At 44.5% G+C, this 25,639-nt stretch overlaps 1 protein-coding gene across 3 annotated transcripts; it reads right to left on the bottom strand.

Annotated features, from left to right (window-relative positions):
• Positions 1–75: 75 nt before the first annotated feature.
• UNC93A (unc-93 homolog A) lies at positions 76–25,244 on the bottom strand. 3 transcript variants are annotated; one of them, XM_083434198.1, is made up of 9 exons: positions 25,094–25,244; positions 17,348–17,549; positions 16,350–16,531; positions 14,911–15,140; positions 12,961–13,089; positions 11,086–11,297; positions 8,942–9,077; positions 6,554–6,685; positions 76–763 (listed from the first exon to the last, which is right to left on the bottom strand). In XM_083434198.1, the coding sequence occupies exons 2-9, from the start codon at positions 17,432–17,434 to the stop codon at positions 486–488; spliced, it is 1,386 nt and encodes a 461-aa protein (XP_083290324.1). In that variant the 5' UTR covers positions 17,435–17,549; positions 25,094–25,244; the 3' UTR covers positions 76–485. The 3 variants fall into 3 exon arrangements, with proteins under 3 accessions (XP_083290324.1, XP_083290323.1, XP_083290325.1); XM_083434197.1 differs by lacking the exon at positions 25,094–25,244 and adding an exon at positions 17,625–17,790; XM_083434199.1 differs by lacking the exons at positions 16,350–16,531; positions 25,094–25,244 and adding an exon at positions 17,625–17,789.
• Between the last annotated feature and the right edge of the window lie 395 nt (positions 25,245–25,639).

The raw sequence follows: 25,639 nt of genomic DNA, 5'->3' as shown, positions 1-25,639 counted from the left end.
GTAAGCTTGTATTCCAGATGAGAGTCAATTTATATTTTCTATGTGGATATGAGTGATTTAGTAAGAAACAGAACATTTTTGAATTATCAATGTACATTTATTCTCCCCCCCATTAAAAAAACATCAAAGACCCATTAAAAACATTTTTTGTCACTAGTAGCAAGAAGAGAAGGTCCCTAGTATTGTACTGTCTTAATTGAAGTCATTATTGTATTGGCAGAAAAAAACATCCTATGTACATTTTGCATCAGTTCGAAAGAGCTGAAGTTTCCATTTACATATTGCACAAATCATGGTATCTGTTCCTTGGTAGCCTTCCTTGGTGTCGAGCCTTTTGAGAAGCCATCTGTGGCACCAGTCCTGTGATGCGCTGCCTCTTTCACAAGAGCTACTTTCTGGTAGCCCATACAAAATGCACATGAGCAAAATTAGGCACTTTTGGACTGGGCCATTTGCTTGGCCTTACAGAGGTTTGCTTTGCTGGGCTACAAATGGGTTTGCGGATCTTTCTCGCCTAGTTCGTTTGGCTCCTGCTTTGAGATACTGGGTGGTTCAGGACCAGGAGAGGACTGTGATTCCAGGTGCTCGACTGCTGCATAGCATACCATGGCCACCACCAGTACAGCCAGCACAATATAAAGCTTGACGCTGACACTTAAGAACATGCTGTAACCAAAGGCGATGACAAACCCCAGGGACTCCCACAGGCGATAATTAGCAAAGGCGGCCTCCTTGTGCTTTTCAAATAACACTCCATAGAGAGCTGTAAACAAATGGAAAGAGAAGAATTAGGCAAAACTTTATGTTGGAAGCCTAAATCTGGCACCCATCTAGGTCTGTAACTGTAGCAGCAGTAGCTAACCCTCTTTCTCCCCGGAAAAGGTCAAGAAAATACATGATGGATGTCTTCTCTTTTGTACCAGGAAGCTGCTTAGGATCAGGCAACGTTGTAGCGTAAACCATATACTGCTGGGTTTTGAGTTTACTGTGAACAGGTCCATCGCCAGGCAACAGTGGTCCAGGGACATTAAAAAACAATCTTTGTTCCTTGGTGTGGGAAATCTCTCTCCTCTGCTTTTGGAGGGCGACACCTTCAGCTGGTGTAAGGGGCAGAGACACAAGAGCTGCAATGCTCAAGAGTTCCTTGTGAAGGATTGTTAAACCACTCAGAGCAGTGGCGTAGCGTGGGGGGTGCAGGGGGGGCCGGCCGCACCGGGTGCAACATCTGGGGGGGGGGGCCCTCACACTCGCAGCTCTCTGCCCCCTGCTAAAATCCACGGGTTAGGGGGCGCAAATTACTTGCCTTGCCCCGGGTGCTGACAACCCACGCTACGCCACTGACTCGGAGAATTGTAGCTCTGAGTGGAAGAAAACAGGGGCACCCTGACAAGTGGTATCACAATTCTTTAAACGTATGGTGTGAATATGGCCAATGTTATCCGTGGTCCTAGTAGTATCTTTAAAACAGTGCTACTTGGAATCCTTACACATGCAAACTATGGGCTCTGTTGCTGCAGGAATGAATATATGAACTAACCCATGATGACATCAGGCAGTTCATGTCTAAAAAAAGGATAGGGGTATGGTAAGATCTGGTTTCAGTTCTGGTATGTAATATACAGAGGCTGAATAACTTCCCGGGATGATCCACATGTCAAATGGAAATGCCTATGTTTATAATTAACCTGTTAGAAATGCTACATTGGGGAGGCTGCTGGCTAGAACATCTGTTCTACTTTTAAGAATGCAAGAGCTGCTGGATCAGGCCAAAGGCCCATCTAATCTAGCACTACTGTTCTCATAGTAGCCAGCCAGATACCCGTGAGAAGCCATTAAGCAGGACCTGAATGCAACAGCCTCTACTTGGGATTCCCAGCAACTGATACCCTCTAAGAGCGAAGGCAGAACATGCTCAGGCTCTAACATGTCCAGGGCTCTTTTTACATCCTGCTGAAGAGGATAATAATGGCGTTTTTCAGGCCCATGCAACTTTTTTAAACAGCATAGACTCATAGAATTGTAGAGTTGGAAGGGACCGCAAGCAGGGCCGTCTTTAGCAGATGCGATGCCGGGGTGCAAATATCCGCCCAGTGCCCCCAAATTGCCACGGATAGTGTTGGGGTGGCCATAGCTGTGCACTGCCAGCCATTGGGGGGGGGGCACAACTCTCCCCCATGCCGCTGCGGGAGAGCAATCCCCGCAGAAGCTTGGGAGGGAAGCTGCATACCCGCCATCCATATGGTGTGCAGGGAAAGGGGAGGCCGTCAGCAAAGCCGTGCAGCTCCCCCACTTGCTGGGGCGCCCCTGAGAGGCCAGCGCTCTGGCGTGACGCACCACTAAGCCCTATGGGAAAGATGGCTCTGACCGCAAGGGTCATCTAGTCCAACCCCCTGCAATGCAGGAATCTTGCCCAACATGGGGTTCGAACCCACAACACAACTACTGCAAACCTCTAGCATGGAAGATGCTTGTGTGTGCATAATAGTATGCATATTGTTACACACGAAGCAGCTCTTATAGAAGAACAAATGAAATAAAACAGATTTAACTTACAATACAGTGAGGTGCCAAAATATGACACATGCTTTTGGATAGATGAATCTGGAAATGTGGAGTAGGGCAAGGATTCAGGCATTTTCCATTAAAATCCTTTAGGGGGAGCCCTTGGTCAATATTCCAGAGATCTCCTGGAACAGCTACTTGCTTAAACCCTGATAGGAGTTAAATTTTCAGTCTCTAGAATTATCTTTGGAACTTTGTAATGAAACTCTGTTAAAGTAAGAGCTGAGTCATGTGACTGATAATTAAACTGAGCAGCTCATGCCTACCTCACTTTGTGTGTAATTCAAAAGCACAGGGTTTAATTTGAATTCTGCTGTGGAACCTGTTTTCAATGGCAGACCTGTGCCCTCCAGTGTGAAGTAATAATTAGGAAGAGTGGAGCTCTGAACACGTGTGGAGTGTTTCTTTCTTAGAAGCAGCAAAGATAAGATACAGCTTCCACAATGGATCAAGTACCACAGGCTACTGTTTTTGGTGTTATTTTTTTTGGAATGGTAGAAGAAGCAGCGGTTGATAATTGCAAGGCACTCTGCACATGTTCACAAATCTTCTGTTGATTATTCAGGGCTAGTCCTATCTCAAGAGTTATCATTTTATATTTACTGCATGGAGTTTCAACTTCAGCTGACTTGAGCTGAGCTTCTTATTATTTCTGCGCATTTCCCAGATCCAAGAACTAGTACCTATAGCGAGTTCTGGGGTTCTGCTCCCATGTTCTGGAGTTGAACCTTGGCTCAAAAGAAGGCCAGCATATCCCTTAACAATGTACTGTATTTTTCGCTCTATAAGATGCACCAGACCATAAGACGCACCTAGCTTTTGGAGGAGGAAAACAAGGAAAAAATATTCTGAATCTCAGAAGCCAGAACAGCAAGAGGGATTGCTGCACAGCGAAAGCAGAGATCCCTCTTGCTGTTCTAGCTTCTGGGATAGCTGCGCAGCCTGCATTCGCTCCATAAGACGCACACCCATTTCCCCTTACTTTTTAGGAGGGAAAAAGTCAGTCTTATAGAGCAAAAAATATGGTACTTTTTAACAGAGGATTTCCTTTAAGCAAAGTGCTGCCTTCTGTTCAGAAGAATACAGATACAAGTTTGTAAAGGCATACCCTCCAACATTTCTCTGACAAAAATAGGGAAGTCCAGTGCTATTTTTACTAGAAAAAGAGGTGCTGGAGCTCACCATAAACACATCCCTCATAGAATGGCAATAGTGCCTACCTGAGAGGTGCTGGAACTGAGTTCTGGTGAGTTCCAGCTGAAAAAAAACCTGGGGGTGTCTTATTCCATACCCTCCAACATTTCTCCAATGAAAATAGAGATGCCCTACCATATGTTTCTCTGATGAAAATAGGCACATCCTGGGGAAAGTGGGACATCCTGGGATTAAATCAGAAACTAGGACAGCTACTGTAAATCTGGGACTGTCCCTGGAAAATAGGGACACTTGGAGGGTCTGTAAAGGGTGTCCCTTTTCCCAATAACTTCATAAGCTTAGTCATATCCTCAACATACAGTAGAACTTCTCCAAGTCCAGAACTTCTACATATGCTTCTACATATCACACAGTTCTGTAATGTGCAAAAAGGAGGGATAGACCACAGCCACCATATTTCCATGTAAAGCCAGGACCTTCCCTAACCTGCTAGACTCCAGGCATTGTTGGACTGCAACCTCCATCAGATGCAGGTACTTGGCCAATAGTCAGGGCCAATAATCTAGCAACATCTGGAGGGAAGGCTTGCTTTATGCTTCCTGGTTTGTTGAGCGTTCATCCTGATTTGCTTACAAGGTGCTAATGCTTCTTACAATTCACCATGTGTCCATTCCACACTTTTCAGTGCATTTCCTCATCACTTTCCAAACTGCTAGTGCTTTAACCCACTTTAAATGTGTAAGTCTGAAGTCCTGTTATGTGCTCAAAGCCTTGAACCCCTCCTGCAAAATACTTGCGGCCCGGACCGGAGGCACCTGGAAGTGTAGTTAAGCCCTTAGCATGACCTCATCTAACCTGTATGTAATCCTTGCTTGGTTCAGCTTTGTTGTTGTCAAAAAACTCTCTTGCCCTGACATTCCCAGGAAATGAGAGAGAATGTATGTACGGTGGTACTTTTTAATGGAGCAAGATCTGTTGGTGAGGTGTACAAGTGCTTGTATTTCGCCTGTGTAAGCAGCGTGGTGACATATTTAGCCACCATAACTAATTAGCTTAGGATTTATTCCTTGGATGACAGTGTAAATATTTCAACATACAAAAGGTCTTTCTAGCCGTTAATCTTTATTTTTTCTTATGCAATGTTATTTTAATCTCCGTGCCCCTTCCCTCACCCACAGCAGGGATAATAAACATTTCAATTAGCTCCTGGTTATCAGATACAGTGGAAACTCGAACTTAATCCATTCCAGAAATCTGTTCAATTCCTGAAACTGTTCGAAAACCAAGGCATGGCTTCCGATTGGCTGCAGGAGCTTCCTGCACTCAAGCGGAAGCCGTGTCGGACATTTGGCTTCTGAAAAACATTCGAAAATTGGAATGGGAGTCGATTTATTTGTCAACTAAGCTGTTTGGGAACCAAGGTTCCTCTGCATTCCTTTTGACTTAGCACACAGCCTCCATTTGAGGATTTCTTTCAAACCTTTGCTTTCTGGTCACATCCACAGCACACATTTCAAGCAAATGGCTTCCAGCAAAGAATCCTGGGAAATGTCATTTACAACTCACACAGCTACAATTCCCAGTACCCTTAAACTACAGTTACTGATATTCTTTGGGGAAAGTCATGTGCTTGAAATGTGTGGCATGGCTGTGCTCTCTCTCTCTCTCTCTCTTATGTATACAAATGAATACCAAATGTGGTAAGTGGTAATAATGAGAGAGTATTTCTTCATTGGTTATGAATACAATTTCAGATGAATAAAGGAAGGGGCTTAATTTTCTGACACATAGGTATTGAATTACAAGTGTTGAATTGGGTTATGCATAACACCCGCGGCTTAATGCCAGTGCTGTGAGCTTCTGTCAGGAGTCGCTACCTGCCCAACTATCACTACTTGGAAAGCTGTGAAGGTTCTACTTCCTGTTGTACATGGAAGATCATTTGTCCATTTACTGTATTTATTTTTCCCAATTTGAACAATAAAATGGCGGTTTTCTTGAGTCAAAATGAGAGTACCCCTAAACATTATTTTTTTTAAGAAAAAAGCACTGTGGCTTAGCACTTAACATGTCAGGAGGAAATGCATCAACAAACCAAAACTATATTTCATTTGAAGCAAAATAAGCCAGATTTGATTCTGCAGCATTCAAAGATTTATAGAAAAGTTTGCCAAAAACATACAATGCTATTTAAGTTTTAACTCCCCCCACCCCCCCGTGATCTTACAGCATACCTGTTTTGGACCCAGGACTCAGCTACATTAATCAAATTACAACATTAAAAATGTGTTATAACACTGTGACACCAGATGGTGCTGTAGAGCTGAAATCACAACTCAGTGATATTTTCCACTGTGAGCTTTACAACGGTGGTTTTCTTTTTTATAGCTGTGTAGATCTAGCCCCAGTCTTCCAACTCTTTCTGCCAAGGTGCATTCTACTCAGACATATCTTAGGAGCTTCCAGACGGATACTCCTCATGCACAGAAATGTTTCACAGCATCCATGTGATGTCAGCATAGAATGCCAGCCAGCATAGAAGCGCCCACCCCACCACTTAATTCAAGTTACCCTTTCTAGGGAAAATCTAATCAGTTTATTAATTTTATTTTAATAGCTATTACCAACTCCCATTTGCAACAGTCAGTTTGCAATGTTATGCCCCCATCTGGAAGCACTGATAGTTACTGGAGTCTAGAGAATCTGCTTTCAGTGAGACTAAGGCCACAGAGTCCCATGCACACTTTCCCCAGAGTAAACCCCATTGATCCCAGTGGAACTGACTTGCATAGAGTTGTGCTTGTGCTGCCAGTCTTCCATGATAGAAAAGGCTTACCATTGGTCTGCGTCTGCCAGATAGCATCAGCCATACCCCACAGGGCAGGGAATACGAAGAACAGGGCAAGGTGGCTTGGGCGAGGTTTCCAGAGCAATAGTCCTATTATGCAGGCAAGGTTGAGAACTCCACCTGGAAGATGATGAAAGATTGAGAGAAAACAATAATGAGTTTCACAAGTAGGCCATTTCAGATAGTGAGAATTATATAGCTGTACCAGGCCAAGGTCCACATTGGCCATTAGTTTCCAACAGTGGCAGCCGCCCAGGTGACATTGGAAGCAAAGAAGCAGGATCAGCACCCTGGCTATAGTATAAAGATGAAGTAAGCAACCACCTGGGATGTCAAAATTCCAGCTCCATAAATGTTTCGGAGAGCCACCAGAGTGCATAGGGGCAATGAGGCTGCTTAGGAGCACATTGGCTGGGCAATGTACCCTGCTGTTCAGGAAACAAATCAAGAGTCTTCCATTGGCCCCCAAGGTCACAGAGGGAAGGACCCGCTATCTCTTCTGCTGGTTGTCTGGAGGAAACAAACCTTGAGTCCTGGTTCAGATGACATGTTGGCTAAGCTAAACCACAGCTTAGCTCACCATGGTGTTGCAGCAGGAGGATTGTGGGCAGGAGCCACAATCTCTTCTTTGGGGTCTCTCATGTCCACCCATCCTTGCTTGGCTTGGCTTAGCCTAACAAGCCAGCCAGCCCATTGTCAAGGCAAGTAATTTAGTCCTGGCATATAATGGGCACCTGTCAGCCTAATGACATGGGTGAAGTAGGCAGCAAAATGCCAGCTGGTTTCCTCAAGAGTGAAATTTTATCCAGGATGTGTAGTTGGGAACATTTATCTTAAGTCATATTAGATGTGAAGTACATTCAGTTTGGAGAATGTGCAAAGCTAGCTCATTTTTTTTAAAAAAAAGTCGAGTGAAACATGAGAAATAGAACCCCAAGAGACATAATTTGCCAGCAGTGCCAAGTTCCCTGAATGTTTCTTCATAGTCTGCCCTCCCTCCTTGATGTTGCTCAGATCAGTGCCTTAGCAAGTGGTGCCAGTTGACCCTATAAATTATACTACTGTCAGATCAGTACCTCCAAAAGGGACAGGCATATTGCTTCATGACTGCAGAAGCCATGACACCTCCCTGCTCAGGGAATGCCAGTCATTACAGTGGTACCTCTGGTTAAGAACTTAATTCGTTCCGGAGGTCTGTTCTTAACCTGAAACTGTTCTTAACCTGAAGCACCACTTTAGCTAATGGGGTCTCCTGCTGCTGCTGCACTGCCACGGCATGATTTCTGTTCTCATCCTGAAGCAAAGTTCTTAACCCGAAGCACTATTTCTGGGTTAGCGGAGTCTGTAACCTGAAGCGTATGTAACCTGAAGCGTATGTAACCTGAGGTACTGCTGTAGATGAAAGGAAGGGAACCTTCTTCTCCCCTGTACAAGATGCTGGGGTGGGATTTGTTTATGGGTCATTTCATTCAGGATTATGTGGTATAAATCAGTATGCCATGCAACCACTCCAAGAACCCCATGTGGACACACAAAAGTAAAGTTTCAGAGGTAGGAAATACAAAGGGGACCTGCAGCAAAATGTTGCTGTGTGGAGTGCTTCTGCTCAGATTTCCAACCAACCAGCCACGTTATTTTCTAGGATCCTCTATTCCATCTCCATTTTCCATTCCCTGTTCCCCCTCTTAGCCATCAGTGAACATTCCACACCAACTGAGCATGCTCAGGGTGACATTGACTATTGTGTTCTGTTGGTGCAAGGATTTCCACTTATGCAATGGAACTCTTTCTCATGCGCACTCTGTACCCTCTCCAAATCTGCCTCGGGGGGTTCAGAGAACCTCCAGAACACATTTAGGGGGTGCACAGGGGGAGGAGAGGCGGGAACATTTTGTTGCACAAGAATAAATCTTTTCCTGACAGAATGTGATTGTTAGTAATACATTGGATACAACCCTCAGTCCTCAATGGACTGTTTTGGGGTCCCTACCCTCAATATATATTTTTTATCCTTCTGCAAACCAGCTCTGCTGATACCACTCTCTTGTGTGAGACTAGTGCTGTTTTGACTGCTTCAGAACTGGCACCCAGAGAACTGAGATTGCTATTAGTATATGTGATTCATGAGTTGAGAACCACCTTCTGCTGTGTTAGAAATGCTGAGACTTTCTCTGAAGTGACTGAGCAAACAGACATATTTGAAATTCAAATTGGCCAAGACTGTTTCATTCCCAGTAATGAGGGGAGAATCCTCATCTGGACTGATCACGTTTTTAGCCAGTTCTTCATTAAATTATGCCCCCTGCCTCTTAGTATGAGCACACCCAATTTTTCACACTAGATGAGCCCCCCGGTCCTCCTTTAGCCTTTACATACCCATTGCAAATAGAATTTTTCTGCCAGTAAATTGGGAAATCTTCCCAAAGAGCAGGGAGCTGAGTGAATTTGCAGCCGAGAAGCAGATCATCACATAGCCGACAAAATTTATCCCAAGGGCACAGGTCACATAGGACTAGAGAAAAAGAGAAAGACACACAGGCGCACATGGCATTATTATTCAACGCAGCAACGTTGATTCTGTCATCTGAGGCTTAGGACTTCGTGTCTATTTCTGAGTGCTGGGTGAATATTCATACAGAGAAGATGCGATCAATAAAGCACAGCTCTGTGCCTTGCCGTAGGGCCTCCAGATTTAATGTGCGCGCCTGCTGTGCAGTGATGGAGCTGAGAGACGGGGGGGGGGGGATAATTTGCTCATGTGCCATACATGTTATCAAATGCTAAAGCAGCAGAAGAACTGGGGATGTGTAGGGAGAGGAGTTGACACACAGCACTTCCAGGCTGTCACTACTTTGGGGTGGGATTCAATCACATACCACCAGTAAGTTCAGGTTGGGCAACAATAATTGATTTGGAAGGTCTTGCGTAACATGCCTGCTTCCCCCAAAGATGGGATTTTTTGCAGTAAGGAAAGTGATGGGGAAATGCACTGGGAAGTGTGGATTCTAGGATAACACTTGCTTTGATGTAACATCATAAACAGGCTGCTTGGGAGTGTCCACAAGGTAGATGATTGCCAACCATATGAGTAACTCTTTGGCTTCCTGTACATCAGAGTGTGATGCATTTAATCAGATGGAGACCACAGAAGCAATATGCTAGTACTAAAAATATGGCTAAGATGTGCATCATTAAAACAAAAAAAGCACCATAAGACCTGCTTGTATGCTCACTTATAGCTACCACCAAGCTCACATTAACCTCGTATCTTTTTGATATTGTACCTGTGCATGCCCACTCAGGGTATGCAAACTGTCAGCCAGCTAGATTTGTGTGACTATAGGACCGTTTAGGAGGCAATGCAAGGGCTACCCAAATAAGAAATACCTTTGTGATTTGCAAGGCACTCTGGGTTGGAGGACAATATGGACAATAAATTAATAAAGCAAATCCATCAATATGGCTGGCAGAAAGATGCCTTTCTCCTCTAGGCTTGATGCCAGAGGCATGGCCAGCAGAGAGGAATCTGCAGAGGGGGAAGAAGAGGCAGAAGGAAATAGAAACTTGATTCTTTCACACAACAAAAGTGAGGCAAGCCCTTCTCGCTCTGGAATGCTGCCTGTAGTTTTTGTAGCAGCACAAACATGAAGGAGTAGGATGCAGGTGGTAGGAGGGAGTTGGATTCAACTCCTGAGGAGGAGGAATTGGCTGCACCTGAGTCTCCAAGAAGTAGGAGGCCGAGCAAGCGATTAGAACCAAGGAGGACCAGCAGGAAGCAGGGGTGGGCATGGGGTATATCTGGCCTTGGGAAGGGCAGGAAGCCAGTTGAGTCAACTGACTCCAACAGTGAGGAGTGAGCTGTGGGAAGCTCAGTTTGCTGGAAGTCTGTTATTGCTAATAAACCTCAACTAGTTAAACTGCCAGCGTGTCATGTCTTGTGTGAGAGAAGTGATAAACCTGACACTTGACTTCTAACCCATGGCAATTGCTCCTTGTATCAATGTTTCCCCATTCAGATCCAACTCCCTCTGATCCCTGCAGCACCGAGTGGTTGTCTGCTCCCTCTTCCCCTCAGCGGGTCACATAAGAACATAACAAGAGCATCATAAGAGCCAAAGGCCCATTTAATCCAGCATCCTGCTCTCACCCTGGCCAACCAGATGCCTGTGAGAAGCCCACAAGCAGGACCCGAGTGACAACAGGACCTTTAGAAAGTATTGGAGCCACATGGGATTTATTTGACTTCTGGTGGCACATGATTTTCATCAGGTCTCTCTGGTCCCTTGGTGGACCTACTGGTGTGTTTTGTTTGATTCCTGCTCTTCCTGGCTAATGGCATCTAAAACACTTTCTTCACTGACTCCAGAGGCTTCTTGGGCAGGTTTCAAGTATTCTCAGTAGGGCATCCATCTGTCGTGGGAGGTGGGACTCAAGAGTCCTGAGTGTCCCATGAACATTTCCCCATGTATTCATTGAAGAACTCAGGGTAGGTAACAACTACATTTCGCTTGCATTCCTACCTTGGTGTAGTCGCCAGCAAGGAATCCTTGTTCAAAGCCGCTGTACATGGTCAGGGGAATCAGGAGACACTGGCGTTTATCTTTAAGATGCCGAAATGTTGCCATGCAAGTGAAGCACAAGGAAGGTGTCTCCTTTTTCTCACCCTCTGCTTGGTCGTCTGTGATCCGATCCAGAAAAATAGCAACTAGCAACACAGCTAGCACCCCACTGCCTGGATGCATTGGAATAAGAACCAAGTCCCAAAGTGACAAGCAATTCATAGATTTATTCTCAGAGCTCAGTTATGGGTTTAGAATACTCAGTCAATAAGTGTCTTTAAATTCAGCCCTAGAGGCCTCCGTCCAGTATATCTGAAGGAGCGTCTCCACCCCCATCGTTCTGCCCGGACGCTGAGGTCCAGCGCCGAGGGCCTTCTGGCGGTTCCCTCACTGCGAGAGGCCAAGTTACAGGGAACCAGGCAGAGGGCCTTCTCGGTAGTGGCGCCTGCCCTATGGAACGCCCTCCCAGCAGATGTCAAAGCGATAAACAACTACCTGACATTCAGAAGACATCTGAAGGCAGCCCTGTTCAGGGAAGTTTTTAATATGTGACATTTTAGTGAATTTTTCATCTTTGTTGGAAGCCACCCAGAGTGGCTGGGGAAATCCAGCCAGATGGGCGGGGTACAAATAAATAATAATAATAATAATAATAATAATAATAATAATAATAATAATTATATAAAATTAACTGTTTTGAAGTCTCTGTCTTCAATAGCAGGGCATCCACCATGCATAGCAAACTGTGCTCTGCTGTGTCATTTGTGCTGTGGCAGCTGGAAAAATCAACTGTGCTGTTGCAGAAGACAGATTTCTTACCCTTCCAGGTTAGGTCAGAGGTTAAAGAGAGATCAGCATGGGGGCACCATGATTGCATCTGTCAACATTGCCTCTAGATGAATTTGTTTCCTGAGCCTCTGGCTTCAGAATTAGTGACAGTCTTTGCCAAAGCACATGTGAAGAGGGAAATTATACTATGGAACTGGAATGTTAGACTTTATTTCATTGACTGAGGCCTGAATCACTCATAGGCAAAGATATGCCATACAATTTACAGCTGAAACGAATATTAATGAATACGCCAAATTTGCTGAACTTTCCTGTTAAGTTCAGAGTGGGAAAATTCATATTCAGAATCTGAATCAACAATTTGGAAGATGAAATCTTGACCCGAAAAATTAAAATTTGAAGGCTTTGGAACTGTTAGTATTTTCTGACAGTTATAATTTTGCCTGGGGGCCTCTATCATAACCAATCCTAGATTTTGCAGATTGAAAGCTGTCAAATACTAAAAATCACTGAATGTTGTTTATCAAATGCTGTAAGATTTTTTAAGTAAGTTACAAGACAGCGATCAAAAACAGTTAAATTATATTGCATGCCTTAAAATACTGTCAAATATGATATATTACAAATGGTTTTCCAGGAAACAGAGCACATCAAGGGGTTCTTAGATGATAAAATCAAAGGTCCTTGAAACACACTTTGCCTACTACTCCTTTTCTTCCTCTGCAACGACCATCCAAAGTGAAATGTTGGAGATGATCTGGTGCACACCTTCTATGCTATATGTTAAAGCTTTAACAGCTAACACTTTAACAGTTGTGGCTTTCCACAAAGAATCCTGGGACATAAACTTCTGTTTACCTAGACATTTGATGGCCAAAAGACATTGTTCCTAGCACACTTGAGATAACTGTTCTTAGAATGGTTTTTTAAAGTTTTTAAATTTATTTATTTATATGTTTGGTGCCCCGATCTCCTTTGGGAGGAAGGGAGGGATATCAATTGAAATAGCAAGCAAACAACAAACAAATGGTGTCTGGAAGCACCTACCTGTGTAGATTCCCAGCAGAGTGTAGATTAAGGTATCGTGTGGTTTTTTTTGAGCCACAGTGCTGTTTGTAGCATTTACCCCCATGCAATGTTCTGCACCACAGCACAGATCTGCGTCTGAGTGTTCCACTAGGCCATAGGGAAAAGAAAAGAGCAGTGGTTGTTAGTGGTCAAAATCAAGACCATAAATTCAAGCATACATCCACAATCGATTTCAAGCTGTGTTCCAAAAAATCCTGAGGTAGGTGCTTCAAAATCTGATCGAGGTTCTCATCACCAATGAAATCAATAATGGTGGACAGGCTGCTTGAGAGGCAATAATGGAACTTGCCCAGGAATCCTTTGCAACACAGAGAAATGTCATAGCCAATTGACAGGGTTCCTTTAGTGGACAAATCCATGTGGGAGCAAGCTGCTTGAGCAGCAGGGCATTTGATGCGCTCCATCAATGCATAACTGGTCACTGTTGTGCCCTCTGCACTTCAAAGATCCGGACTATCTAAATTGCCCTTTCTGGTCCTATAAATTCTGACAGTGCCATAGGGAGCTCACTTGGACTGGCATGAACACCATTGCAAAAGCCAGATACAGCTTCAGAGAATGCTACTTCTGTTCTTTAAGCTTTGCTATTTCATATAGTATTGGTATTTCGCAGTTTCAAAGTAACCGTGCCTTTGAGCCATGATCAAATGTTTCGATCCCTTGCCAGTCTTCAAGGACGTTACCAGCATTTTCTAATCTCCTAGCAGTAACTTTTGGTTTGGTCAGCCAGTGGAGTTTTATCCCCTTAAACTAGTTTAAGACTGCAGTTGTGGGACAGGCTCCCCCCCCCCTATATAGTTCCAGCGGCATTTAGCCCTAATCTGTCCCTTGAGGCAGCCTGCTTTTATTGTTATCCCTGGATTTGCTTTTAACCGGCCTACTTCATCTGGCCTGAGTTACCACCACTGCCTAGTTAATCCTTTAACTCCTGTGCTGAACACACACACACACACACACACACACACACACACAAATAGAAGACAAAACCATAGACTGAATCATTAGAAGACCTAGAATATCAAGTTGGAAGGGACCCCAACTCATCTCATCTAAAGCACCCATGACAGATGGCCATCCAACCTCTTAAAAACTTCCAAGGAAAGAAAGTCCACCACCATCCAAAGGAGTCCATTCCACTAGACCTCTTCCCAATGCTCTAGGAAGTTGCAAACTGGACACCCATGCCAATAAGAAAACAATCCTTAAAGTGGGTTTAGTAGTTTAGATCCTCAGATAATTGAACAGGAGGTATTTTCCTGCCCTCCCTCCCCTGCAACCACACTGGTGTCAGAATGCCCCCCAGAGTAATGTATGTAGGTTATGGGGGCTGCTGGAAGAGGGGAGAATCACGCTAGGCTTTGGTTATTCCATTATCCTTAAAATTGCATCTATACTACTGTATCTGATACAGTATCAGTTATTTTTTAAAAAATGATGAAAAAGTGGTTTTACCTATCAGTAGCACTTCCAAAGGCAGATATAGGCAAGGAAGTGGTACCCTATGGCAATATCATAAAAATGTAAGGCTGTCATCACATAGCCCTCATTGGAGGATCTGTAGTGCCACATCAGAATCCTGGATTTTCATGAAGTCAGAGTGAAAAGGTAGTTGCAATGTGCGAGAGGAGGAAGATGCCAGAGGTTACCAGGAGGGTGGTTTGTGCGTAAGGGCAGGGTGCACAAATGGAAGAGGTAGGATGCAAGGACATGGGAGCGAAGGGGAGAGCAAAGCAGGATTGTAGAACAGAAGAGAGAAGCAGCTTCAGAAATGGGGTTGGGAGGGTGGCATGGGCTGGAATGGGCAAGCTCTAGGTGGGGTTCGTATGGGGGGGAATGGCAGGGGAGCTGGCAAGTGGTGTAAGCAGGGACACAGCCCCTAGGGTGTGTTTGTGTGTGTGTAATATTTACCTTGGTTGGGAGTCTGCTCAAATACAAGGGATGATATAAGATTTCCCCATACTCCAGAGGACTGGAATATCAGAAAGAATATTCCAAAGTACTGGTTGACAATATCTTTCCCAATTTTCCCTGCTTTCCGAGCATATGAGTTTCCAGCGATGGTGAGATATGTGCACTTGGCTGACCAGAGTGGTGCTCCTCCCAGCCCCAAGATCATAGATGTGGGGATCAGTGTGTACCTGCAAAAAAACACGGTATTTAGATATCTCTTTTAAGCTGCTAGCATTCTTGAAAGAAATGCCAAAGACAGCTTGTTACACCATTAAATTCAAGATGAATTGCTCAAATGTTTACCCCTATACTATAAGGAGAAGTATTCATGTGATATAAGAGCCGTAAGGAGCTAGATTGTATTGAAGGTTTGCTGTTAACTCCCTGCTTATCATATTTTAAGCAATATTCAGAATTCATGTTTGTCTAATACATGATAGACGGAGACCTCAATATGCATTGGACTTTTCACCAGAAAGTTTTTTTCCCAGGTCTAGGAGCCAGGACATAATTGTGTATCAGGTTCATTTCAAGTTAAGTGGGGGTGAGGGATTGAAATAAGCTCATGCAGCTCTCAACAGAGTGATTTGAAAACCACAACATTAAAGCTGCGCTCATATACCCAATGGAACCGTTCAGCACATCTCTGCTAAAAGGGCTAGGTCAGCTTTGGGATTCTTTGGAGCAAGAGGAACACCATTCTCCAGCCTTCTCTCTCTGTGTCTCATTATAATGGACTCTAGTCCAGATTAGGGGTGGTATCAATTCTGACCACAAAACAGTCATAAAGAAGCCTACTGGAAAGAGCTGTTTCTCTTCCTTTTGTGGATGTATATTTTGGAGGCAAGTTTGTATTGGATGGTCACAGGGAAGCTCCTGGAAATGGAAACAGTGGCTGTGTGGCAATGGCCCACTCCCTAGTGGCAGCCATAATGTGGACAGTGGCTCACTCTGTGGCTCACTCACATTGCGTTATGGGATATTTCCACACCACTGTGAGATATTGCTGGCATGGACCCAGAAACCACTCACCTTATAGAAGGTGCTTTACATATTACAGCAGGTTGGGGGACCAACAGCCCAGATGTTGCTGGAGAACAGCACCTGCTATGCCAGCTGGAACTGACAAGTTTTGGAGTCCATCAACATTTGGAGGGCTGAGGGTCCCCCACCTCTGTATTGCAGTCACCACAAAGAATTAAGAAGATTTTCTGCTCATAGAAACCCCCTTGCCCAACATGGTTTTCAGCCTTGCAGTGATGCCACAGTCATTCTATGGACAAAAGTCTGGCTTTTTACTCAGTATCTGAACCTTTCTACACTGGAGTTTGGATGGAAGTAGACCACAGTCCCCAAATCTATGGCAGATCTCATCGGAAGTAGGCTAGCAGCATTACCAGCTGGCGTAGAAGTTTCCCAAAGAGTATGTGATGTAGCAGCACATGGAGCCCACAATGGTCCACTTGCACCCAAGCTTCTTAATGAGGATCGGTGGGAGAAACATGGAGGACAGGATAAGGGCTGCATAGACAACACTCAGAGAGGCAACGCCCAGGCCTTCTTGAGAGTGGAGGCTGCTCTATAGAGACAAAATGAAATGGAATCAAAAATTTTGCAATAAATAAGGGGACTTTGACTGACCAGTGTGGGTAGGGGAGAGAGAGAAGTCAGCAAATCCTTAAGACAAGGACTTAAGTGGAGCATTTGGAAGCACAAACACTGCAAAGGATAATGGAAATACTAAGGATAATATGGAGAGCAAGAGAGGCATGCATGACACCTTGAGCTCATTGGAGGAAGAAGGGTCAGAAATAAATGCAACAACAACAACACAAAATATTAAAATAAGTTAAAAACCATTTTTAAGAACAAATGTCCAACGGGGACATGACAGAAGTCTATAAACTGATGCATGGTGTCAAAGAAGTTGATAGAAGGGAGAAAAGTTTCTCCTTCTCTCATTATATCAGACTCTTCTAGCTCCAATTGGTAGGAGGTTCAGGGGAGACAAAAGAAGTGCATAATTCGATAATGCAACTCACTGCTAGAAGAGTGATGGCTACTAGCTTAAAAGAGAACTAGGCAAAATCATAGAGGCATTGTCTCCCAACAGCTATTAACCATGATGATGTTGAACTTTGATGTTCAAAGACAACATGCCTTTAATAAGCAACGGTGGAAGAGGGCTGTTGACTTCCAAAGGTCTCTATGGTGCTAGACTAGACAGACCCTTAACCTGATCCAGAAGTTTGTGTGATCTCCAGGGATTTCTCTTCTGTTATAGAAGACCCATGCTATCTTTCACTGGGCTAGCATCCCTGTTGCATTATATCCCCACAGATCATCTTCAAAGATACCCCCTTCAAATGTACACTCCACGACAAGGTCCACCTACCTGCAAGCTCTGGAGCCCTCCATAAGCAGTAAATAGAAACAAGAATCCAAACGAAACCAGAATAATATTCTTCAGATGCTTCTCCATTTTCGGGTCCCACAAGATTTGTTTATTGGAAGGTTTTAGGTGTTCACTGAATCATTCCAGACGGGGAGTCCAGGGAAGGGGGAGAAATGACAGCCAAGCAACAACTTTGCTTCCCCTGTAATGCAAAAATGTCAAGTCAACCATCTGGGCTAAAGCCAATGAACTTTACCTTCTCCAGCATTGAAAATACCTTAGGAACTTGTTACTTATTCACTTGTTTTGTTAGACGAAAAGGGTTTTAAAGATGGCTTGATTATTTGCATAATTTGTGCCCTTTAACCACCCAGTTACAAAGTGTGTTCAATAGCAGTAGCGTTTTTCATATTGCTCTTTCGCAACGTAACAGCGGGAAGAGCTGGCACAGAGGAATGAATGCCTTTTGAGTAGCATGTGGGTGGGATACAGTTACAGGTTAGCCATAAAGGGAAGTGACTGAAAGGTCACTTGGAAGACCTGATTGCTTAATTGCTTGCAAGGGAGGTATCATCCCTGTTAATAATCCAGAATCTTAATATGACAGGGTAACAGGGCACTGTCATTCCTTCTGGGCAGCAACCTCTGCAAAAATAAGGATAGTCCATGAAATCATAATCTATCTCCCTCTCCTGCAACTAGGGACAGGCCAATTTCAATTCCTCACTGTTTCTCAGTTTTCCAATCTTAAATTCAGTTCTCTACTTTTCCAGATCAGTTTGAGATTATTATTATTTTTTTAAAATAAAAACTCCCATGAAAATCCATCGGCATTTTAGTACAAATTTCTTCTAGTGCACAGTTTTGCTAAGACATTTTATGTACAATGCATGTTTGTATGTTGTTATCACTAATATATTGTTTTATACGTACTATGCCCTAGTATGTGCATTTTTGTACATAATACTTGGCTGAAGAAAGACACTGCAAAATTTTGAGAAGTGTGATTTTTGAAGGATGCCTGTGTTTTATTTCCCGTATTGTTTCGAAAAGCGCAAATTAGATTAGTTTGCCTTTAAACGTGAACTGGATGAAAATTATTCCGTTTTTTTGGGGGGAAGCTATGTGCTTTCAATGTATGGCACATGTGTGTGTGAAAGTTATTCATTGGGAAGAGCCCCACCTCCTCCAGTGCCATGACCTCCATTTTTGGTGTTTAGACTTCAGCTGCTGCTGCTTATTAAACCAAAATGACACACCACACACACACACCACACACACACACATGGTATTTGCAGGCTAGGGGGGAAATTTTGAGGCCTGCAGAAGTACAAAAAACATTTAGAGAGAAACAACCCAAAGTGGGGGAACCCCGCCCCCAACAGCCCACTAGAGCAGGCATAGGCAAACTCAGCCCTCCAGATGTTTTGGAACTACAGCTCCCATCATCCCTAGCTAACAGGACCAGTGGTCAGGGTTGATGGGACTTCTGGTCCCAAAACATCTGGAGGGCTGAGTTTGCCTATGTCTGCACTAGAGACTGTATGCTCATTGGTTTTGGAATTCTGACTGTTGGGGGTCCAGCAGGGCAGATGAAAGATAGGTGGGGAGGGACAATGGAATGGAGGGGCTGGAAACCTGACAAGGAAGTGCTGTACCCCATACTGCAATATTTTGTTGTAGGCTCTACCTGTTCGTAGATTTAACTATTCCACTGTATCTTTCAATCTTCTAAAGCAGGGGTAGGCAACCTAAGGCCCGTGGGCTGGATGTGGCCCAATCGCCTTCCCAATCCGGCCCACAGACGGTCTGGCAATCAGTGTGTTTCTACATGAGTAGAATGTGTGCTTTTATTTAAAATGCACCTCTGGGTTATTTGTGGGGCATAGGAATTCATTTTCTTTCCTTTCAAAATATAGTCCAGCCCCCCACATGGTCTGAAGGACGGTGGACCGGCCCATGGCTGAAAAAGGTTGCTGACCCCTGTTCTATAGGAACAATGTTTGTAAACAGTGGCACCAAAAATGCTATGACATGGAAGGAATAGCAGTCCTGCCCACTTTATGCATTGGATAAAGTGGCCCCAAGCCCACAAACAACTATGCTGCAACAACTATGACTAAGTGTTTAAAGTGCCACAGGACTTTGGGTTGCTTTTTCAACAACAGACTGGCAGGAATTTCCTATACAGGGTGGAATCTCCTTGGGGAATACCAAGTGGGCAGCCAATGAAATGGCCACTAGAGGGCAGCACGGTGTTGCTTTTCAGCAATGAAGGCTGAAGGGTAAAGAAAATCAGCCTTTGCTCCAATATTTGAGATTCCAAGATGAGGCAGGACTCCGGAGTTTCCTTCGGTTGCAGCAACTACACTGTCCAAACAGGCAAAATGCAGCTTTCCAACCAGAGGATATCCTGTTAATACATCGTTAAAGTGACTTGACATGTTCTTGCTCCCTTCTCCAATTCATCGGCTGCTGCTTTAAGAGAGTTGTGTCAATGACACAACGACAGCCCAAATGTTACTCGAGAGATGTGTGTGCGGGAGATGCAGGCTGGTGGCAGCCACATGTTGGAAGGCTCCAAAAAAGGGATTTGGCAGGTTTGTGGAGGGTAAGACTATTGATGGCCACAAGCCATGACAGCTGTGCTCTGATTCTGTACTTCTGGGTACCAGTTGCTGGAAGCTGCAGGAAGAGAATGTGGTTTTGTGCTCAAGTCCTGCTTGTGGGCTTCCTGCAGGCATGTCATTGGCCACCGTGAGAACAGGATGCTGGGATAGATGGGCTTATGTCTCCTGAATTTAAAAGGTAAAGGGGACCCCTGACCATTAGGTCCAGTTGTGGCAGACTCGGGGGTTGCGGCGCTCATCTCGCTTTTTGGCTGAGGGAGCTGGTGTACAGCTTCTGGGTCATGTGGCCAGCATGACTAAGCCGCTTCTGGCGAACCAGAGCAGTGCACGGAAACGGCGTTTACCTTCCCGCCAGAGTGGTACCTATTTATCTACTTGCACTTTTTGGGGTGCTTTCGAACTGCTGGGTTGGCAGGAGCAGGGACCGAGCAACGGGACCTCACCCCATCGTGGGGATTTGAACCACCGACCTTCTGATTGGCAAGTCCTAGGCTCTGTGGTTTAACCCACAGCACCACCTGCATCCCTCTCCTGAGGTTAGGTCCTACCTAAATCTGCTTTGTCAGGGATAGGCACCCTCAGACCTGGGAGCCAAATGCAGTCCTTCAGACCTTCAGGCCTAGCTGTGGGGACTCTGCCAAGCAGCCTGGCCACACCCCTCACTGGCCCTCCTCTGGCCCTTTTCTCATGATTTTGTCTGGCCGGCACGTGCGCTTGAACCATGGCAATATCTCTTGCTTGCCTGGATGAAGAATGGAGTCTGGTGTAGGTCTGACTACACCACTTTCTTTTCTTTCTTTTTTTTTGTATATAATTTTTATTAGTTTTCTATTTAATAATATACAATCATATCATTGTTATCCATTTTACCTCCATGGCTCCACTGACTTCCTTCCCTCCTGGCTTATGGCTTTCAAAATCAGCCTTTATAGCATTGCATTTTATACATTTTCCAATTCTAATTTCACTCATTACGAAAAAAACATTAAAATTTAAGTCAAAATAAAGAGGGAGAAAATTTCTCATTACTAGACCTCAGACAACCCTGCTAGTGTTGTTAATTGCTTACAGTAATCTTTCAAATATCATATAAATTTGCTCCAGTCATTTTGGAATACAGTGGTACCTTGGGTTAAGTACTTAATTCGTTCCGGAGGTCCGTTCTTAACCTGAAACTGTTCTTAACCTGAAGCACCACTTTAGCTAATGGGGCCTCCTGCTGCTGCTGCTCCACAGGAGCACGATTTCTGTTCTCATCCTGAAGCAAAGTTCTCAACCTGAAGCACTATTTCTGGGTTAGCAGAGTGTGTAACCTGAAGCGTATGTAACCTGAAGCATATGTAACCCGAGGCACCACTGTAGTTGATAATGCTGGTTTTGGATTTTTCCTGTCAGCTTCACCAGTTCCACAAAGTCCATCATTTTCATCTGCCGCTCTTCTTTGGTTGGTAGTTCTTGTTGTTTCCATTTTTGGGCTAAAAGAATTATTGCCGCTGTTGTTGCATACATAAACAGTCTTTTATCTTTCCTTGGTATCTCTTGACCCACTATACGCAATAAAAAGGCCATGCTCAATGCTGGTATGTGGCTCCTGGCAGATTGCGCACTGAGGAATGCGGCCCTCAGATTAAAGACAGGCTGAAACCCCTTACACAATGTGGTTCATTTGGAGAATGGGAAGACTCAAACTAATCCCTGTCTCTCAGGCAACCTAACTACAGACAGACAGCAGAAGTGCAACCCTGCAGCTGTCTGATTTGCAATAAGAGGTGTGCATGTGTGGAGGGGAGAACACAATGCTCAATGGTCTGAGCAACACCACATTGCAAGGAAAATCAGTGAAGGAGGAGACATACAGCAGTTGTTTAAAAACCAATTTCAATGCTTGGAAGGTGCAAATGACCTTGTAGACTCTTTGCAACAAGGTGATCTCTCACTGATATTTTTATTCATTATCTTATTCACAGATGTGGAGCCTGGGGTCCGTCAGATGCTATTGGACTCCAACTCTCAGCAGCTCCAGCCACTATTCAGGGAGAGTTTCAGTCCAGCAGCATATGGAGAGCCACAGATTCCCCATCCTTGTTCTAACTGTTGTCAGAATGGGCCTCCATGTTACGGACATTGGTTGCAGGAAGCATAAGCACCCATTGGGCATCTGTTTCTCAGGTGCATAATTTAGCCATGTGTAAAAACGGGAGCAGTTCTTACCATGCACAGAGTAGACGGGTGAGAGAATGTAAAACATAGGAGGAAAGCACACTCCCAGGTCAAACAGCGATCCAGGCAAGGCCAGACAACTTAAGAGAGCCTTCCTTCACCAGTGGTCCAAATACTCAAGGGTGCTTGAAAAACAGTTCACCAAATGGCCACGAAAGGTCCTGAATCTTCCTCTGGAATGTGAAAAGGAGCTCCTGCTTGCGGCAGGTCAGACTTTAGGGAGCTGGTATTGTATTACATTCCATCAAAGTGAGGCATAAACTGTGATGGACAATTCCCAGAGATTCCCCAGGTGGGTGACATCTCTGACCCTTTGGGCTGATACCGGCGGAGTGAATCAGTTTATCCTCTCGAAATGCTCACAAAACCATGACAGTGAAATTCCACAGTCTAGATCAGAGTCTTAGAGTCTTTGCTGCTTCCCAGGACATGAAAGCTCCCCCGCCCTCCATCAGCCCTGTTTGGCAGCTGATTTGAGATCAGTCTGGCTTGCTCCATATCTCTGTCCGGGGAATGGATTTTCCAACTCCCCATGAGTCAGTTCCTTCTTAGGAATGTGCAGCGTCTTTACCACAGAAATCTGATAGGGCTGGCATTTATTTATTTTTTAAGTTTGTACCAAGCTGTGAACATGTTCCATAGGCCTGCTACTTATCAGTCCTGACACCCTTTCATTCTTTCTGTCAGGGCACCTAAGATTAGGTTGCCTCCTAAGAACCAAACAGGCGTTCTGTCTCAATCTCAGGTCTTACATACATAGGGAATTCAAAAAATGTCCCATTAAAAGCTCTCATACCAAGAGAGTGTAGAAGTGAGAGGAAAAGAGAGAAGTCATCGAGATTAATGATCCCAAAATCAAGGAAGTTCATCTTCACTTAGATTTTTGTTTTATAGGAATGTAACTTTGTCCCAATTCTCCCGAAGATCCAGCTTTCCTTTTTATAGTCTTATTTGAAAGATTTCACAATTTTGTTGTTGCGCTTCCATTCTTTACGTGTGCGCACTGGTCGCATCAGCAGCTGTTAGGGTTGTTTCCAATGCTGCCGTCTTGCTAGCGCAGCTGATTTCTGCATGCAGAATGTATTTCCTGCATTGCAGAGGGTTGGTCTAGATGGCCCTTGGGTTCCTTCCAACTCCAGAGTTCTATAATTCTATGATCTAGTAATCTTCTTTTCAGCAGTGCTCACTTCAATCTTCATTTCTTTTTACCTTCTAGAAAGACTGCGGAAGCATGTAGACAATTAGGTGGACTCAGTGTGACTTTGGAGTGGCCACAGCTCCAAGGGGCAATCTTTTTGATCAAAGGCAGAGACCCATCTGATATGAAAGTCTATCATTCCCAGAGCAAGCGCCGACTTTGAAAAGGGCTCAAGACAATCACGTGGCTCAAGACTCAAGACAATCACGTGGCCCCAGTTCATGTATCAGGAGAAGAAACCACAAGCTTGTGTCAAAACAATGTCATCTTCTATTCATAATCTTACCCTGGTGTTCATTCAACTACAGGATAAGAGATTGCTCTCATTGGTGAGTTGCACAACCGGTCTTCTTCACTCCTTCACCCTCTACATCTCTATGTTGCTGTGGTTTTATACTTACTCTTGTCTCGCCCCCTCAAAGAGCTAATTATGAATGGTTGTTTCCTTACTGGTGTGCTTATTCTTGGAACACTTTGTCCAGAGTTGTGCCACACTCATGATGCATACAGGCTGCTGTGCCAATTTCCCTTGCCTTGGAAAAAAGGAAGAAGGGTGCTATGTTTTTCCTGCCCCAGGAGAAAATGGAAATGTTTGCAAGGTGGAGATTTGGGCACAGTTAGGTTTGATCTGTGTCTGCTTTTTGGAGACAGGTTTTCCCCCCAACCTATATCCTTTGAAAAGCACCGTTAAAAGAGGTGTCTAAAAAATAAGTGCAGCCAAACCCTTCAAGGAATCTTACAAGCTGACGTGTTTTCTCTCTGACATGTTTGTGCATTTGGCTTTCATCTACAATGTTTTATTTCATGCTTTAGGTTGTAAATTGCTTTGAGGATTTTAAATATATATATATGTATAAAGCTGTATATAAGTGATTTAAATAAATAAAATCAATTATGTTGATAAGTCCATCGTGGCAGAAAGCAAAACCAGCCATAATGGCTCTTGAGATAAGCTAAAATGGACTGTGGAGGCGGGGGGATGGATACAGAAAAACCAGCCACCTGGAAATTCCCTCTCATCTTCTTCCAAATGTAAGATGAGTCTCATCTACTCCAGCACCCTCTTCTCAGAAGGGCTAGTCAGATACTTGTAGGAAGTCCACAAGCAGGGCCTGAGGGCAGCAGGACTCTCCCCTCCTGAGTTTCCAGCACCTGGTCCTCAGAGGCACCCTGACCCAGACAGTGCAAGTAAAGTGCAACCAACACAATTAGTAGCCATTGATAGCCTTATCCCCCACGAATTTGTCTTTTCAAGCCATCCAGTTTAGCCATACAGCATATGAAATCCAACCCTCACTCCCTTTATTCTGTCCCATGTCCCATTTGAGCATTCTGTGCTGCAGTAGCAGCAGCCTTCCTAAAGCTCTCTAGCAAGTGCCCATTCCAGCTGGCAATGGCTCTCCAGGGTTTAAAGCAGGAATCTTATCTAGCTCCACTTCCTGATCCTTCTAGCTTGGGATGCACAAGATATTGAACCCAGGATCTTCTGCTTGCCCCCATGTGATCTGTCACCAACCAATGGGTCTCTTTAGTGAGGGGGAGACATAGTTTTGTGGCAGACCCCATGTAAGTGGAGCCTGATTTCCATCCAGGGCAGAGCCTGAAGGACCTGCTATATCTTGCACACACTAAACAGCAGGAAGAACCCTCGAGTTTTCTTTCCTTCTCCCCCATTCCAGTGTATTCAGTATGAGTTACCTTTGAAAAGCCTTCTCGCTAACTGCAGTCACAGCCGTGATGGTGGGCCTCCCAGGATGGTGGCTCAAGAACCTGCCTTTCTCAGGATTTGGCAGCACCTGTTCTTCTGAGGCTCAGCACTGCCATCTCCTAGGTCACCCCAAAGCAAAAGGCCACTTCAGGAACATCCACCAGTCTCTCGCAAAGGGCATTGCATAACTTCATTTTGCATTTTTCCTTAGCTGGAAACACCTTGTGAGGTTCTCAGTTCCTGGTGCACACCCACAAGGAGAAGAGCAAGAACACCGAGTGTGTCACATCCTTCTTTCATGACCTATATATGTCACGGGCAGTTCCCCCACGTCTGCAGGATCAAAGAAGGACCGTGGAACAAAATGGCTTGGTTCTGGGATAAAGGTAATGCATCCAATACACCTCACCTTTTCTTCCTTTTCCACCTAGTAGCTTGCTAAGGGTTTGCCAACACAAGGGTGAAGATGCCATGATATGCAGGCTGCCTCACAAAAACCAGGAGAAGTTTAGTGGGTTCTGTAACCCACACATCAT

The sequence above is a fragment of the Podarcis tiliguerta genome, assembly GCF_965153285.1.
Source record: "Podarcis tiliguerta genome assembly, chromosome: 3".
Classification (NCBI taxonomy): Eukaryota; Metazoa; Chordata; class Lepidosauria; order Squamata; family Lacertidae; genus Podarcis; species Podarcis tiliguerta.
The sequence above is the reverse complement of the archived record's forward strand: the minus strand, read 5'-3'. Positions and strand labels throughout refer to the sequence as shown.